This window comes from Oncorhynchus clarkii, chromosome 6, assembly GCF_045791955.1.
Source record: "Oncorhynchus clarkii lewisi isolate Uvic-CL-2024 chromosome 6, UVic_Ocla_1.0, whole genome shotgun sequence".
Lineage (NCBI taxonomy): Eukaryota > Metazoa > Chordata > Actinopteri > Salmoniformes > Salmonidae > Oncorhynchus > Oncorhynchus clarkii.
In genome coordinates, this window is record NC_092152.1 from 31835941 (window position 1) to 31854025 (window position 18085).

Below are 18085 nucleotides of genomic sequence, written 5' to 3' on the forward strand. Positions count from 1 at the left end.
TGAAAGACCCAGCCACATTTCATCTTCAATGCCCTTGCTAATGGAAGGAGGTTTTCACTCAAAATCTCATGATACATGGCCCCATTCATTCTTTCCTTTACACGGATCAGTTGTCCTGGTCCCTTTGAGATCTTGCGTGGAGCCCCAGATCGAGGGAGATTATCAGTGGTCTTGTATGTCTTCCATTTCCTAATAATTGCTCCCACAGTTGATTTCTTCAAACCAAGCTGCTTACCTATTGCAGATTCAATCTTCCCAGCCTGGTGCAGGTCTACAATTTTGTTTCTGGTGTCCTTTGACAGCTCTTTGGTCTTGGCCATAATGGAGTTTGGAGTGTGACTGTTTGAGTTTGTGGACAGGTGTCTTTTATACTGATAACAAGTTCAAACAGGTGCCATTAATACAGGTAACGAGTGGAGGACAGAGGAGCCTCTTAAAGAAGAAGTTACAGGTCTGTGAGAGCCAGAAATCTTGCTTGTTTGTAGGTGACCAAATACTTATTTTCCACCATAATTTGCAAATGAATTCATTAAAAATCCTACAATGTGATTTTCTGGATTTTTTCTTCTCATTTTGTCTGTCATAGTTGAAGTGTACCGATGATGAAAATTACAGGCCTCTCTCATCTTTTTAAGTGGGAGAACCTGCACAATTGGTGGCTGACTAAATACTTACCCCACTGTAACAGCGCAGCAATGCAAGAATGACTCCACTCCCCTCCTCCCCACACACATGCCATTTCATGAAGAAAGGTCCATCATTAGTCACGCACACTACCATACAGGCCAGGAGCAACCAGAGCCGGCAGCAAAAGTGCTTCAAACTGGGACTGTCAAGCCAAGCGCTACATAATCTGGTTATTATAACGCCACTCTCCTGCCAAGGTATACAGATGGGGGCATTATGCAATTTCATTTCAGGATGTGGGCCACTACAGTCAATCGTGCAGTCTTGACCCAAGCACTTAGCAATATTTAGCAACGTCAACCCCTCCCCTCTATGAAATATTTCATTACTCACAGTGGGTCTGTAGCAATCAGTGGACAGGCTTTGTCACTGGGATACAATTTATTATCACATCTCTCTTTGTGACTTCATGTTCAATGTCAGGAGAAATTAAATATATCCTAAGACAGGGATTGTGATACCACATGCCTCCTCTCCCTGCTGTTTGTCTGTGAATTAGCAAATCAAAGGCTATGTTGTGGATCTAATGTCTCAAACAGTAGTAGTTTGGAGATATGACAACAACAAAAAAAATTGAAGAAAAATGTAATACTGTGATAGCATGAAAAAACATTTAATTTCATAAACAGATACAGTACATTATCTTAACGAATGTTTAAAAAAAAAGTGCAATATGCATTCAAACTACAGCAAAATTACAGTACAAAAAAATGACTGCATACTTCAATATAAAAAAAGATAAACTTTAACAAAAATCTGTGGAGCAACCTATCACTGTGATCTTTGCCAAATTGGTTTGACTTTAAGCCTATGAGAAGCTTCATAAACCATTAGTGATAGGAACACTCATCTATCGGTATGACACAATGCGGATGATTCCACTGTATCACTTCTGTTTCTCCCAAAAGTGCAATACATAAGATGTAACAGAGATCACAGACACACATAAATAAAAGACATTCTGATTCTCATTTTGTATCTTTTAACAGCTTCAATGGTGTCTCTATTTAGTGACAACACCCATGGATAGAACTTTGATCTTCTTCCACATTTAAAGGGCACAAACAAGTTTGGAGTCAAGATCCCGTCTCGGCAACCCTGATGGACATGTGAACGTGATAAGGAAGAGAAGAGGAGATTCCGTTTTTTTCCTCTTCAAATCAAAGAATGTACCAGAAGGTTAAAAAAAAGGAACACCAGGTTTCAGATTCCTGTTTCACATCTAAGTCTATTACTAGAAATAACAACAATGAAAGAACTGAGACTAAATGCAGGGCCATTGTTCTACTAAAGCGAAAGGGAAGTCTTGCCACAGAGTGTCCCATCATGCATCTACCCTACCCTTCCATCCAAACCCTCTGCAATACTGGAAGCTCCACACACACACACACACACAGCTCTATACCTCTGGTCTCCCGGCTAAGGCACTTGTGTGTCCATAAATTAAACCTAAATGGATGTGGACTAATGGCTCACACACTCATATACCACTAAGGACCGCCATCTGTACTGTGTGCAGCATCAGACGCCAAACTGAACACACCCCACAACAGAGGTTGGCATACATTTTTAAAAGGGACCAGATTACCACTCACATTTTAAACAGTGTGCATATTACATTATTGCACACACATTCACACACACCATAGGACAGCCCTGCTGTCCAGAGATGTTGGCCTTGCACCTGGGAAGCAAATCCATCGTTCTGCCTTCTGAGATCTACTGTACAGCGGAGAAGGAGAAACGGCAACTAAACCCTCATCTTGTAATGAAAGCAGCAAGGGTGTAAACTGGGGAGAAACATTGCAGAGCCATCTCTACAGTACAGAGGTACTGTATATGTGCACATCAGTGTTTCTGTGTGCCACACCAAATACACACATTTACACAGTATCTTTTCCTTGATAATGCATCATAAATGTTATCATGGTAGCAGGGTTCGCCCCAGGAATTTGGGCATTTTTTAACACCTTTAACTGCCATTTACTGCAATCTAGACCCCCCAAAAATCGTATATGATAACAAATAAAGTACTATGTTTATTTTTAATTGACTTAAAAACTAAATATTACATAGTGGCGCAGCTAGTCCACAAGGTGGCACAGCGCCTCTATTACATTCTTTGGGGAGAACCCTGGGTAGACAGAGGCAATGTGCCAGCTAATTGGACACTTTCAATTCAAGATTTCAGCGGTAAGTGGCTGTATGGGTTGTGCCCAATAGAACCATACAAAAAAGAAACAGGCATCTCTGACACAGCATTTCAATAAAATAGCATATGTACATACATACACAAACAGACACACACAGTACAACTGATTAAAACTGGAAGGACACCGCTTGCAGTAACAGTGTGTGTGTCCGCACAGGAACTGGAGTCATTGGGAAGAACTAAGTCTGTGCTCTCCATGTTACCAGACACATACATACAGTACTATACAGCAGTATCTTATGCAACGTCATCAACTACTGTACATACATATTAACATACAGTACATACTTCATGTGCTCTCATACGTGTGGGAGAAATGCATGTGCAATATGAACCTATTCATGTGTTTAAAAGTTTATTTTCACTTCACAGTAACCATGTAGCCACTCTCATGCACAAACACAAATACTGAACTTAAAAAATATTTTCAAAACAAAATATTTGACTGCAACATTTTTGTAAAAAAACATATGGCAAAGTAGCAAGATGTTGCATAAAGAACCTCTATTCTTTTCACTTATGGATGAAGACAAGCTGAGTGGAATGAATTGGGTGACATAGAATGTGAAATAGTCAGCGGGACACTTTCAGGACAGCAGTAGTGATACAGAAAGAGGGAGAGAAAGAAGAATGATGGAAGTGAAATGACACATGGCTCGTGACTTCATGCATGAGGAATGGTGTGACCCTCAGAGGAAAGATCAGAGAAAAACGTTCTCTGGAACCTGAAGAAGACTTTGTACAACTCCCAATGCAACTGCTCACAAATTCAATTATGCAGCACAACTCAGTTCTCAGATGCAATAAAGGATCATGGATCAAAAATAAGTTACGCAGGTGGGGAATCCTGTGAGTTCCCTGCTCAAATTATAAACCTGACCGAGAGCAGTTTAACATATAAGCAAGCAGCCATGCCGGGGTTCAAGCTATGGCCCCAGAGCAAATTAAACAAGTCACCCTAGGGCGAGCCACTTCTGTACTCCTTCCCACGCTTTCCAAATATCAGAACTCAAAATCCAACAGATCATGCAACATGCTTTTGATGTATTTTGGACCTTTTCAAATGTTGACTACTTTAAACATCTTCTCCAGAACCGCTGGACCGATCAGCACCAAATTTGGTATTTAGCATCTATAGACACGTCTTCAAATAAGAATATCTAGCTCAAACAATATGGCCGCTAAGCCAATGAGCTCGCATGTATTATTTCTCATGTCCAACAGCGCACCCCATGCGGCCAAATAGAACCATACTCTACAGACTAGCTAGACTCACCTCCCTGAGCATGTGTGCCAAATTTTACGACTAAGTCAAACAGATCAAGAGATATAAATATTTGCCCATTATAGCCACTGTGTGGTCGATCTAAATGTGCTTGCATACGTTAAGTCCAGACAGGGTTTTGAACATGTATAGCAAGTTGTTACAATACGAATAACCGTGTCAGATTTTTATGCATTTATGTGCCAGGTCACGCCCACTTGAATGTTTATTGGTCCGTGTTCTTTCAGATGCTAGCCAGGAAAATATTGCGTTGAGAGACCTTGGTCCATAGATGCTATAAATCAAGTTTCAACCTGATCGGACCAGTGGTTCCGGAGATTTAATTTAAGTATTTTTCAAAAAATTCAAAATGGCAGAAAATCCATCATAGCGGACCTTATGGGATCTTGAGGAAAATGTGTTCCATGTGAGGAGAGAAACCTGTGTACTGAATTTCAGGACTCTTGGTCACATGGGATAAGGGGCATGACTTTCCAAAATGTGAAATTTTAAGCGCTTGATATAGCTCCACCATGAGGCCCTGGCGTGGCATTGCATGAGACGGTGTGGACTATGGGCCTTTCCCATCATGCCAAGTTGTACCCTCCTCAGCCTTACCATCACACAGGAATTTGCATGTTCATTTTCCTTGCAGAAAGAACCGGTATAACAATGAACGCCAACAAATACAACAGGGTTTCTCTCAGCTTCGATACTTGAACCCCTAATAAGACTAGCGTTCAGTGTAGCCAGTCTCAGAAAGGACCTGTACAACTACACGGGTAAATCCAGGCCTAGACATAGGCTAATCCATGTTAGGAAGAGAGGGTAGAAAGGAGCTGCAAGATGTTGTAAAGGGAATGGCTTTTCTCCAGCCCCTTCGGCTGTGTCATCATATCATTCTCAATGTACTCTACTGTTGTTGAATCTCGGGTGAGAGTCCAGGTACAGTATGGGGGGCTCAGGAGACAACCCTATTAAGACTATAAACCAGACAACTACGGACTACCCTGCATACAACATACAGCCCATAGAGATCCTATATAGATACAACATACAGCCCGTAGAGATGTAGGATCTCTATGACAAAGCATGTGAACTTCTCACCTGACAAGAGCGGGATCTGTAGAACTACTTGAACAAAATGAAAAGCACCACATCACCGTGATGTCACAGAGGTTGAATGGTCCCATAAGATTCTTGGAATGATATCTGGATGTTTTGACACAGGGACATGTTGGAAGCTTGGAGGACATTATACCATGAAAGTGTCAGAAATGGAGGGGACTATGATGAAGGAATTACTTTTCTTACAGAAGTGGAATCACACTGCAGTACTTGCAGGAGGGGGCTATGGTCTTTTTGTTTTTGTATTCTATGTTTTGGGATCTGAATTGTTTGAAAATGATTTCTGATATATATTTGGCTCATCCAAAACGAATCAACGTTTTTATGCAAATACCAAAATACAATGCAGGCTCAGAAGCAGAGGAGCTAGACTCTATGCTTGTATGATTTTTTAAATACATTTCTAATATCACATCGTTGGTAACAGCCTCCAACCTGTAAAGGATTGTCATTAACACTGAGGTGACAAGAGGAAGAAAATGTTTTAGCATACCCGATATGATGATGTCACATACATTTGACCTATCACGACATCTCTCCAAAATACATGATGCACACCGAATGAATGGTGCTGTTTGTGTTATGACAAGTTTACAGTCTATGTGCGTCTCATACTGCTTACTGAACCCAAGACAGCAGTGACAAATGCAACACAGACAACTACACCCACTTCTCCCCTTTGTTTTCAGCACATGGTGAAACTTCGGGAGCACTATGCCCAATGATAGAGCAAAATCAATATCATCTGATGATCAACTCTGGCTAAGGCAGCACTTCATCAAAATACACCACAATTAACATTAACCAATGGCAAAGTAAACAACAAATTGTGATGATAAAGTCTGTGATAAAAACAAAATGTATCTGCTTGTGAAAGGCAGGGTATATGATGGTGATGATAATGATTATGATGATGATAATATGATAATGATTATGATGATGATAAAGCTGTAACTCTGATCTCTGGACAGCTAGAAAGGCAGAGGACCAGACATGAAAACCACTTTAAGTCCTGATGGAGACCAGGTCTTCTGTATGAGGTTCATCTTTGCACACACATTCATTGCGCTCCATGCAAGAACAGCCTTTAACCAAGATACCGAGCAGCCTTTAACCAAGATACCGAGCAGGCTTTAACCATAATACCATCTGGATTATGGTATAATATTTGGATTCTGTTAATTTTTCCTTAAATATGATGTGGATTTATATTAATATATATTTATATTATTCAAATGTTTATTTATACATGTATAATTCTATATACACATTTGTTTTTTTAAGACTGTCCCTCTCCCCTCTCCAAAATCTGTGTGACCCTCCCCAGCTCAGAGTGGGGGATGGAGGGATGGGTGGAGGAGTGTCCCTCCATCCTTCCTGTCAGCTCCTGGGACCCACGGACAGTGCTCTCTCTGGGGTGGTCTGGTCCCTGTGTGCTCTGGGCTGGGCGGAGGAAGAGGTGGAGGGGCACTCCCATTCTAGGCCTGGCTCTGGGGAAAGAGAGAGGAGCAGGAGGGTGCCTGCATCCGAGGAGCAGACGGAGCACAGGTCTTCAGCCGAGAAGTTGAGACTGCCCAGTTTGGCCAGTGAGTTGGAGCGTTTGAGGCTTGAGGGCACGGTGAGGCCGGCCAGCCTCATGCGGGTCTCGATCTCTTGAGCCCTCTGGCGCACCAGGCCAGGTTTGCCCCTGACACTGCGGATGCTGTCACTGCTGGAGCTACGTGTCAGTGTGGAGCCATGGGGGGAAGAGTTGGGCGTCAGCCCCCCAGACCCCACTGCACCCAGCAGGGCCTCGTTAGTCAGAGGAACCACCAGCAGCTCTAGGGGCACTGGGCATGGTGTGGAGGACTTGGGGAAGTCTTCTGGGAAGGCTGAGAACTCTACCTCCACAGGACTAGGACCCTCTCTGGCTCCTGAGTGGGGGCTGTCTAGAGGCTCTAAGGGATGAAGCCCCTCCTGGGACAGACCTGACAGCCTCTCCAGCCTTTCTGCCCTTCGGCGGACCAGCCCTGACCTCTGTAGCTGCACAAGAGTCTCCTGCTGCTGGACCACGTAGCAGGCCACCGCCGGCCTCTTCTCCTCCAGGCTCAGTCCCAGCAGCTCTGGGACTGGGAGAGGTTCAGAGACCCCTAAAAGCTTCCCTTCCTCACCCTTGGCCTCACCAGCCATGTCCTCAGATGTCAGAGAGCAGGGGGAGTCCTGGGCATCAGGCAGAGGTGTAGAGGGCAGTGCAGCACAGTTGGCACAGTCACACAGAGGGCCACAGGGGTGCAGCAGGCTGGGGGAACAGGGTGTGTCGGGGGAGGTAAATGGGAGAGGGAGAGTGGCACTTGGGACCTCCACAGAGACACTGGGGAGGTGTGTTGGGTTAAGGCAGAGATCAGCATCTTGGGTCAGTGAATCCATGTTATGGCTGGGCTTGTTGTCTGATCGCGAGAGGGCTGAAGGCTTGACTGGGTGAGCGGGTTTGGAAGGAGCAGTGTCCTAAACAGAGGGGAAACAAGAAGTCAGAAACAAAGAATAATCATTACTCTTTACTAATGTAGTTATCTATTTATTATGAGCTATTATTTATACACATATGAATTGGTTGTATATTACAGAGACAGAAGACACCATAATGAAAACCGCTCCCACTTACATTGAGGCTGGACAGGGTATTAAAGTGGTTGTTATTGTTGGAGTTCTGGTTCAGGGTTACCAGGTCCAGCCCATTGCCCTCCTTCTCTCCCTCCTCTTCCTGAACCATCTCCACCTCTCCATCACCATCACCTCCTCCTGCACTCCCCACTCTTCCTCCTGGCTGTGCTAACGCCTCCATCTCTGCTTCATCTTTCTGAACCTCCTCCTCATCCTCCTCCTCTACGGTGCTGAACTCCAGACGCAGGCGCAGCTCTTCCAGGGGCTCTGGTCCTCGGCAAGAGGTCTGGGCCGCCGTCCCCACCCCAGCCAGCCCAAAGTGTGGCAGCGGCAGGCCCTCCCGCCCCTCAAAGGCCTCGTCATCCAGCAGGGCGTCGCGCTCCACGTCCTCAATCTCTATGAAGACCCGCTCCATGTCCAGGAGGGGCGGAGCGCGCACCGGCGTGGAGGGGTCACTGTCCAGAGCCGAGTCAGACAGCCTGCGGAAGTAGTAGTTGTTGTAGGCGGGGTCCACCTCCAGACTGATCATCCTGCAGGGGGAAAGGGGACATGCCGCCCCCTTCTCCTCACGAGCCTCCTCATAGCAGGGGGACATCCCCGGCTCAGGGGTCCGGTTCGCTGGGTACTCCCCCCCACAGCACTGGGCCTGCAGTCCCTCATGGAGGTCACAGTCTGGGTCGGGGCGGTCAGGACGCCACAGCTTGTTGTGACGCTGCTTACTGGAAGTGGACAAAAGAGGTGGGGTGGGGGGGGTTGGGCAAGGAGGAGCATGGGAGATATGCTCAAATAATACACATAGAACATACAGAAAAATCTATAATCTAGGGCACTATTTCAGTGCTTTGATCCCTTGTTGGGCTACCCTAGTTGATCTGGGCTATTACAGGGTAATTACAGGGGGTGTAGTCGAGTGTGACTGTACCTGGCATCCAGGATGCCCTCGTACTCAGCCAGCTGTCTCATGAAGCCTGTGTTGGGCCGTGTGATGCTTCTCTTCTGCTTGACAAAGTTGAAGGCCTTCTCCAGTGACCATCCATACTCCTTCATGGCGTAAGCAATAACGGTGGAGGCCGAGCGGCTGACACCCATCTTACAGTGGACCAGACACTTGGAGTGGTTCTTCCTGGTAGGGTTAACACACCGTGAATGTATAGTTAGGAGAATCAGACTAGAATCCTAAGCCAGTTCAGTCACTCAGATGACTGTTCTCTGTCTGTGGCAAAGATAATGACAGTCTTTGTGTTGCTAGTGGTAACCATCTTCAGCTTCCTTCTCTAGGACAACTTTGGTCACAGACTTGGTCCTACACTGCCTCGAATTACCCTAATTACACCCCAGTCAAGTCACTCACAGTTCTCTGTAAGCTACTATTACTGTACCTCAAATGAAACAGCAGGAAGATACATGAACCAACGTGGTTCTGACCAAGAGAGAATAAATGAATGTATGAATAAAAAAAGGATTATGTGTGTTATGGTAAATAATAGCTTGCTTTATCAGCTCTATCCCTCGCAATATCTCTGTCCTTTCCATCCCTCTTACCTGTTGAGGCAAACATGACTTACTTTGCTTTAACTATGAAGTTGTATGTCTCGTTCCAGTGAGCAAGCAGGTCTGTCGTCTCCTCATCATAGACCCGTATGTTGTGGTAGGAGAATGTTCCTGGGAAGAAGTTATCTATCTCCCTGGTGACGTTGAGGATATAGCCCACCCTGGTGAAGAGACAGACACTACCCCATAATACTCCCACAATATTCTGACTCACACCAATGACTAATCTATGTTCTAATCGATGAGGCAACCTTCGTGACAACTAATCGTGTTCATGACAACTTTAATGCCTCTGAAAAAGTCCATTGACAGTGTTGGAGACATGACAGCCAATAATGGATTCACTCTATGGAATAGAAATGTTTGGAAGCGAGGAAAAGGCTGTACTTACCCAGTGTCCTGAAGCTCTTCCAGATTGGAGGCATTCCATTCAGATCCCTGCAAACAAACGTGGAAAAATGTCAGACTTAACTGCACATAAATACACAGTCAATTCCTCCACATGCTGAACAGTTATGGCTGTCCAAGTGTGGCTCTTCCAGAGTACTACTTTTTCTAGCAGTATCAGCCAAATATCATGGCTTCAGCAGGCCAGATCTCATTGAGACAATAGATAATCCGACCTCAAACAATTAGAAAGCTCTAAAATGCACTTTATTCATCAGATTAAGCAGAGTTTGAGTAGCCTGAGTGCCAGTCTGTTTGTGCTAGCATGCCAAATTCTTCTCACAATGACAGCAATGGAGTTGGGAAGAGCAGAGACAGATCTGGGACCAAGCTAGAGATTGAGCGGTACCAAGCAGTTCTGGATAAGGAGTTGTTGCCAGGTGACTAACCAGATAGAGGTGGTCAAATATGAGTGTTGCCTTGTCCATCTGACCCAGGATCAGCAGCATCTCGTTGTCGATGAACTCCTTGTACTGCATCAGGTTACAGCTCATATGCTGCTCCAGCTCCGTCCGGATCTGAGGGGACAGCAAACTCATCAACTCCCAACCATTTGATATTCTACCATTTGTACTTGTAATATTCCTGACTACAGTTTCAAATACATCAAATAATGTCTGGTCGAAATTGACTGAAGACTACACTTCAAGTCAGTAAGGCTGTAATGCAAAGATGCTTGTTTTCAATACTGTGTCCCAAATGGCACCCTATTCCATATTTTGTTCACTTCTTTTGACCAGAGCCCTATTGGCCTGGTCAAAAGCAGTGCACTATAAAGGGAGGGCACACAGCTAATGTGTGCATTTAGTTCATCCCTCCCCACTGCTTACCTGTTTAGAGGTGACGTTCTCCAGGTCCTGGAACATCATGATGCTACGGAGTTTGGCTTTGATAAGGCACTCTGTCCGCTCCCTTTCCGTGGGCCTGCATCAGCAAAGACAGACACACAGGCTTCATCAGCACACTACTCTACTCTCAGTCAATGGGTCAGTCAGGACCAGCAGACCATCACACGTTTCCTCTACTGTCCATCTCGTTCTACATGTTTGACTTTGTGTGAAACTATTCACGTTATTTCATATCCATTTGCAATTTCTGTAGACTCACTTGTCGACAAACATGGTGGGAGAGTCAGGCCGCAAGGTCTCCAGGTCTCTCATGGCGTTCCACTCGTTGATGCAGCTCTGCTCTGAGGCGATGCAGCTCTCATAGTAACCCATCCAGGTGAGGGCCATGCCCCCGGGGAAGTAGTTGTACCTGCGGGACACCTCACACACCTTGTGAAGGATCTGCAGAGCCGACCTGGGACAGGGGTTAGAAAGAGACTCTGGTCAAAGTAGGTCAATTTATCTTCAATCAACCATCTTTGTTAATCTGGGAGAAATTTGGTGCAGTATAATCATTTTCTACCAATAGGCTTTTAATGGGTAATGAGCTGATTCACATGAACAAATGGCATTCATTTTAGGCTGGGTATCTGTAAAGTGTGTCACTGTGTGACAATTGCTGATGTAAAAAGGGAAATATAAAATACATTTGATTGATTGATTGATTGATGCATGCACCTGCATCTCTACACCAGTATTTGGCAGAGTATTTTTGAAATGCCTCAACTGTGTGGTCTGATATGAATTCAGCAGCCAATGTATTGATGTGGGATTGCTTCATTAACAACAATGTATTAAGCAGTCATTCCTACAGCTGTGTCTACTCACCACATGGCCTGTACAGACACAGGTTTGAAGACATGATTCCGGCTCACTGTGTTCACACTGAAACCCCTGAGGGAGACACAAGACAGGCAATGACTCTCCCTGATCACACACTGATTCATACCTAGTAACCACTAAAACATAACTCTCTATCAAAACACATGTGGAGGTCAAAGTAATTTTAGCACATTAGTCTGTGGTGAGCTCAGTGTCTTTTTCTGTACCGGTATTCCAGTTATAGGTATTCCAGTTATTCCAGTTACTGGTATTCCAGTTACAGGTATTCCAGTTATTACAGAGTTACGCAAACAGAGCTGTTTCTCTCCAGAGTGTACAGCAGGGGGCTGTAGTCTGACAGTGGGGTCACAGATACAGAACAATTGTTTGTCTATGGGGGACTCGCTCACCCGTCTCCATCCAGATGGATCTTGGTGTCACTCCACAGAGGCAGCACCATGCCAACGGAGCAGCTTTTACTGGGAACAACACAAAAAGACACGTTCCCAGCAGATCAACACACCTGGTTTGACTTCAAATGGAGATGCTGCTACAACAACAACAAGGGTCTAACAGCTGGCATCAAGGACGACCATAGCAAGTGAGGAAAGAGACACACACACACACGTACACACACACACACACATACGCTGGCCAAGGCACAGACCCATACACACCAGTCCTTGTCGCTGAAGTCTATGCCCAGCAGGATGTTCTCCTCCGTGTCCTGTCGTCCGCTGGTGTACACCACCACCATGTAACGCACTCTGTCTGACCAGGCACTCTCCAACCGCACCGCCTGTAGCAGGGGACGTGACAGTTTCATCAACTCTTTCACAAACAACGAGGCTACATTGCCTACCTGTCCACGCACCTCTCCCAACATGTGAATCTGATATAAAGGTCATACAAACTGACTGAACATAGAGGGTACACACGGGCTGCTGCATCATGCACAAGACATGGGCATAACACCCACACAGTCCAACCGTAACACACACACACACACACACACACACACACACACACACACACACACACACACACACACACACACACACACACACACACACACACACACACACACACACACACACACACACACACACACACACACACACACACACACACCAATCCTATAAAGCAATCTCTTACATTCAAATCAGTTTGTTAATACATGGGAGGCATCATTCCAATGGAGTGTGAGAACATAGTGGTAGATAAACTAATAAACTCTCCATTTCACAGACACCATGGAAACACTTGGTAATGCTCTTCTGTGTGAGTTCAAACATGTTCTCATTATCTAATAATTACAGTGAGCAAACAAGTCTTTAGTACACAGAGGTGAAATAAAAAAAATGAAAGTATTTAGTACACAATAAAAAGCATTCAGGCAGGTTGACTATGTCATGGTGCCAGGTGGTTAGTCACTGGCCAGGGTTGTGGGGAAGTGTGTGTGTTGTCTCTTACCAGTTTGATTCGGTCCTCCGAGCGAAGAATGTTGATCATCACCTGCAGGTGCTGAGGTAAGTCTCCTGTTGAAAGAGAAGAACAGGAAAAAAAGTTAAAAATAATAAATAAAGACCTGGTTGGTTAGTGTCATCAGATAACATGGTTTATTGTGATTATAAATACATCTTAGTCATATAAAATAAATCTTTGACATTAGGAAACTGAACATCACTCATCATGGCATGGGCAATGGATGTTGAGTGAGAACATAAATGACAACTTAATGCACTCTATCGTTGAGTGAGTGAGCAACTGCAGGCACAATTTGCTAGTGCCATGAAAGGTTACATAGCAGAGAACAATGCCCTCCAGAACTGGGTATTGGGCATTTCCATGTAAAAGGATCCATGAACACCAACATGTGAAGTTCATAGGAGCATATCAAATTGGGTATTAAATTAAAGTTAAGAGCGTATATTTTTTGGGGAAATGAAGGGATATCCATATTTTTTTTTTAATTGTCCATCTTAACAATTAGGCATAAGTAAAGGCTTTGATTTCTGGATTCAGAAAGAAAAGGACTCTTAGGAAAAATCTTAAAAGGTATCAGAAATACATCAAAACACAATAATGTTGACGTAAAGACCACTGCCAACTAATATCAACATATATTTCGTTTTGGAGAAATTGTTTACCTTCTGTAAGTTTAAGAAATATTACCTTGTGCCTGGTAATTCCTTTACCAAAAACCCACATACCGTGCATTCAGAAAGTATTCACACCCCTTGACATTTGACATTTTATTGTGTTACAGCCTGAAATTAAAATGGATTAAATTAAGATTTTGTTGGTCACTGGCCTACAAACAATACCCCATAATGTAAAAGGTGGATTATGTTTTTAGAAATGTTTACTAATTAATAAAAATGAAAAAAGTAAATAAGTATTCAACCCCTTTGAGTAAACATTTGCTTAACAAGTCACAAAAGTTGCATGGACTCACTCTGTGTTTAATACTAGTGTTAAACATGATTTTTGAATGACAACCTCATTTCTGTACCCCACACATACAATTATTTTTACGGTCCATCAGCCGACAGTGAAATTCAAACACAGATTCAACCACAAAGACCTGGGAGGTTTTCTAATACCACACAAAGAAGGGCACCTATTGGTAGATGGGTAAATATTACAATAAAGCAGACATTGCACATGCCTTTGAACATTTCTGTAAAAAAAAATTTTTTAAACGATCGTTGTGTTCCTATTTTTTGTTGTCTCGGGTTGTTGACAGTAGGTGCACCCGATTCAGCTGCCCTGCATGCCAGGTAGGAAAACTGTTGCAATTTTGAACCATTTCATGTGTCTGAAGGTATAAACTCTGCCTTCCCGGCAGCCCAGAGAGTATATCAGGTGCACTATAAACCTACCGCTGACTGATCGTATGGCTCAGATGACCATGTCCGCACTAACATAGCAGGCATAAAAGAAAGCTACAGCTAAGTTGATACTGTGAGATTCCAAAACGTTTAAAACCATGACTAGAGAGAGACTGTCAACAAATACAGCAAAGTGTTGCTGTTTTTATGAGTGAGTTCATGTTTAAGTTCTCACTCAGCACTGTCAACACTTTGTATTCAACACTTTTATAAGTACGTTCATGTTTACGTTCTCACTCAGCACTGTCAACACTTTGTATTCAACACTTTTATAAGTACGTTCATGTTTACGTTCTCACTCAGCACTGTCAACACTTTGTATTCAACACTTTTATAAGTCATTAAATGCACGTTCTTCCATTTCCACTCAGTGCCTCAACAAGCACTGCAGCAGTAATGAATGAGTAGGGAAGTGTAACTATAACTTTATTTTGTTGTTATTATTAGCAGCTTGGTTCTTTTTTAATGTAAAGGAATATTAAACTTTCTCTGTTCATAGGAGTAACAACATGAATTTGGCATTGAGGCAGAAATAATGTGGTGAGACTCGAGTTCTGCCATCAGCTGGAAGACGGTGTACCTTTTTGGCCAGTGTCATTGGAGGAAATGTAGAGCGGAGGGATGTTGAGAGGTGACCATCAGCCCAGTAAAATAAAAAGCAAATTATTTAAATGTACGCTCACTCAGCTGTGCTTCACAAGTAATACAACAACGGATCTATTACCGGTGTGATCAGATAGCCTACCTTAAATTTTGAAATATATATATTTTTTAATTGCCCAAACAACAATGCATTGGCAGGGAAATTCAAGCAAAGCCAATATGCGGTGATAATGTATTGGGCCTATAGCTTACTGCACAAACCTCATTGCTAAAGTACTATTTTTAATTGGTTAATGTTGCATAGGCTTACGAGCGGTAGATCTCGGCTTGCATTTTGACTCAAAGTAATCTTGACTCAGAAAAGGTTGGTGACCACTGTTCCAGTGTTTTCCCTGTTAACATTATCTACATTTCCCTTTACTGTGATAATTGATATCGAATCCACACAATATTAGCCACTCTCAATGCAGCATACCGAAACAAATCTAACTATGCAAGAGATTTTGTTGTAGGCAGAACGCATCGGAGTATGATTCTATTGCATTGACAAGCACTACTTAGCCCCTACTGTACACAGACCGGTGTGGCATAAACAATCAGAGCTGTAGTAGATCTATAAGCAAATAGACCATTGATCCGTACGATTTACTTTGAACTGGACTGTGTTAACAGCATGAGCAGTCGTGAGTAGATGCACTTGTTTTGAGATCAAAGCGAGAGCTGGATGTAGCCATGTGTGCACATTTTGTCCGTTGCAAGTTTGTGAGTCATTAGCTCAGTTATAGATCATTTGTAGTCAGCCATAGGTGAGAGAGCACAAAACGTATTGACATCTTTGAAGAGAGTCAGGTAAAGAGCATTTTTTTGTCTTAAATGGGCAGTTTTGTATTTTGAGTAGGCAATAGGCAGAGGGTAGTAACATTTTTCTGATTCTCTGTAATAATGGTATGGTAATAATAAAATATTTTATTTTGTAAAGTGTTTTTTTGCATCAAACAACACAACAACATTTTCAGTCAATTCCTTGTCTGAAGGACAAGTGGATACACAGGTCAATGTCAAGCCCCTGCATGCTTTTTTTTTCTTTCTTCCAAAAGTCTCATGGAATGTAGGCCGACATTGAACACCAAACATTGGCTGCTACTGTAGGCTGAACGATAGAACAGCTATTTCCATGTTAAAATGTTATGGGATGCATTTTCTCCATTGTTTTTTTATTGTAAGCCACCCTGGTAGGCCTACATTATGATCAAATAGCCACAGTTGCCGACATGGCCACTGTTAAAACTGTAACTTAAAGCGAGTACAGCCTCCCCAGTGTTCACCGAATTTTCACAAATCTCAAGTTTGTGTTGAGCAGACCTGAAATTTGCTCAGTGCCTAAAAAATTTAGGGAAAATGAATCCCCACCACGTCTTTGAAACGGTTTTAAATTGCATATCTGAATAAGTGCAAGCTAATGTTAATCACTCCCTGTTCATGCACTTTCCCCAATGCATTAAAACTGCTATGGTGAAACCTCTTCTGAAGAAAAGTCATCTAGATTCTTCAGCTCTTAGCAATTTTCATCTTTTTCATCTCCAACCTTCCATTCTTAAGCAAAATTCTGGAGAAATTGGTTTTGAAACAGCTAGATTATTTTTTAAGTACCAATTATTTAAAAAATCCAATCTGGTTTCCGTGCCCACCACAGCACAGAGACAGCCTTAGTTAAAGTTTTAAATGATCTTAGAGCCAACTATGGCTGTCACGACTTCCGCCGAAGTTGGTTCCTCTCCTTGTTCGGGCGGCGTTCGGCAGTCGACGTCACCGGCTTTCTAGTCACCACTGATCCATGTTTCATTTTCGTTTTGTTTTGTCTTCATTATACTCACCTGGTTTCCATTCCATTATCAGTGTTCCTTATTTAACCCTCTGGCTTCCCCTGTTGTTTTGTGTGTGATTGTTTTTGTCAAGTGGTTCCGTGTACGTGATCTGGATTGTTTATGTTTACCCTTGTTGGATTATTGTTGAATTTGAGTAAATATCGTGGCTTTACTCATACTCGTGTCCTGCGTCTGACTCCGCCTTATTCCATTCACCTAGAACATTGACAATGGCTGAACCCATTTAGTCGACAGGTCGATTGCTTGGTCAATAGGCTGTTGGTCGACCAAGATGTTTTTGGTCGAGCAGTCGCAAATATTTTGATTTTTGTCAAGGTGCACAAGACACCTGATTCGCGCCTATCTCAGTGGACTAATCCATTGCGGAGACCACAGGGATGGCACAGTCCATCACTCTAAGACATGTGATACTGAAATTGTATAAGGTTATATTATGCAAAAAATAATGGTGCAACACTAATAAATCAAATATTATTTTATAACAAATGTGCTTTCTCCCGGGTTGGATACGGTCGCTGTCCGCGGTTCTGAACCATAATCTTCCTTGAATTGGTGCCTTTCCCTATGTTGTTTTGTGCATAATAGCAAAGTTAACCGGCAAATTGGGATTGAGAACAAAGCGGCGGAGGCAGCAGAGATGAGGAAACAGCCCTTGCCTTAGCCTAATTGTCTTAGAAAATTAAGGAGATTTAATAAGGTCTATAATAAAAAGCCTAACTGTTAAATGTGCCTGGCTTTAGAAATCATCCACATATATCTACATAAATAAGACTGATCTTGCTTCTGTTGCCTGTTTGAGTGTTTGTTTAATAGCCTACTGTTTCCGTGAGCACCAAGCCTCATGCAACAGCAAAATGTTGGATAAAGCAGTTTCACAGATTCGGCTGTTTTTAAATCTTTGCTATGCTGTAATAAAGGCTTTAAAAAAAATATTAGAACGGATAACTTATAATTTATTTGGTGTTGTTTACACTGTTCCAAACAGGCAGAAAAATAATATTGTAATCTAACAGCACCTGTTTGTCACACATAATATGCAAGTAGCTCTCGCTCCTATTCACTCC

At 43.1% G+C, this 18085-nt stretch overlaps 1 protein-coding gene across 6 annotated transcripts in view; it reads right to left on the reverse strand.

Annotated features, from left to right (window-relative positions):
• Nucleotides 1-1282: 1282 nt before the first annotated feature.
• Nucleotides 1283-18085, reverse strand: part of LOC139410978 (protein phosphatase Slingshot homolog 1-like) — a 67005-nt gene continuing 50202 nt past the window's right edge. For 5 of the 6 annotated variants that reach the window (XM_071156723.1, XM_071156720.1, XM_071156724.1 and 2 more), the window contains 12 exons: nucleotides 13112-13176; nucleotides 12316-12437; nucleotides 12049-12117; nucleotides 11645-11710; nucleotides 11037-11231; nucleotides 10760-10853; nucleotides 10319-10447; nucleotides 9874-9920; nucleotides 9497-9643; nucleotides 8854-9054; nucleotides 7933-8650; nucleotides 1283-7775 (listed from right to left, as the gene is read on the reverse strand). In XM_071156723.1, the coding sequence (XP_071012824.1) occupies nucleotides 6672-7775; nucleotides 7933-8650; nucleotides 8854-9054; nucleotides 9497-9643; nucleotides 9874-9920; nucleotides 10319-10447; nucleotides 10760-10853; nucleotides 11037-11231; nucleotides 11645-11710; nucleotides 12049-12117; nucleotides 12316-12437; nucleotides 13112-13176 (2957 nt within the window). In that variant the 3' untranslated portion in view covers nucleotides 1283-6671. The remainder of the gene's footprint in view (nucleotides 7776-7932; nucleotides 8651-8853; nucleotides 9055-9496; nucleotides 9644-9873; nucleotides 9921-10318; nucleotides 10448-10759; nucleotides 10854-11036; nucleotides 11232-11644; nucleotides 11711-12048; nucleotides 12118-12315; nucleotides 12438-13111; nucleotides 13177-18085) is intronic. The other variant, XM_071156721.1, reaches the window with a different exon arrangement.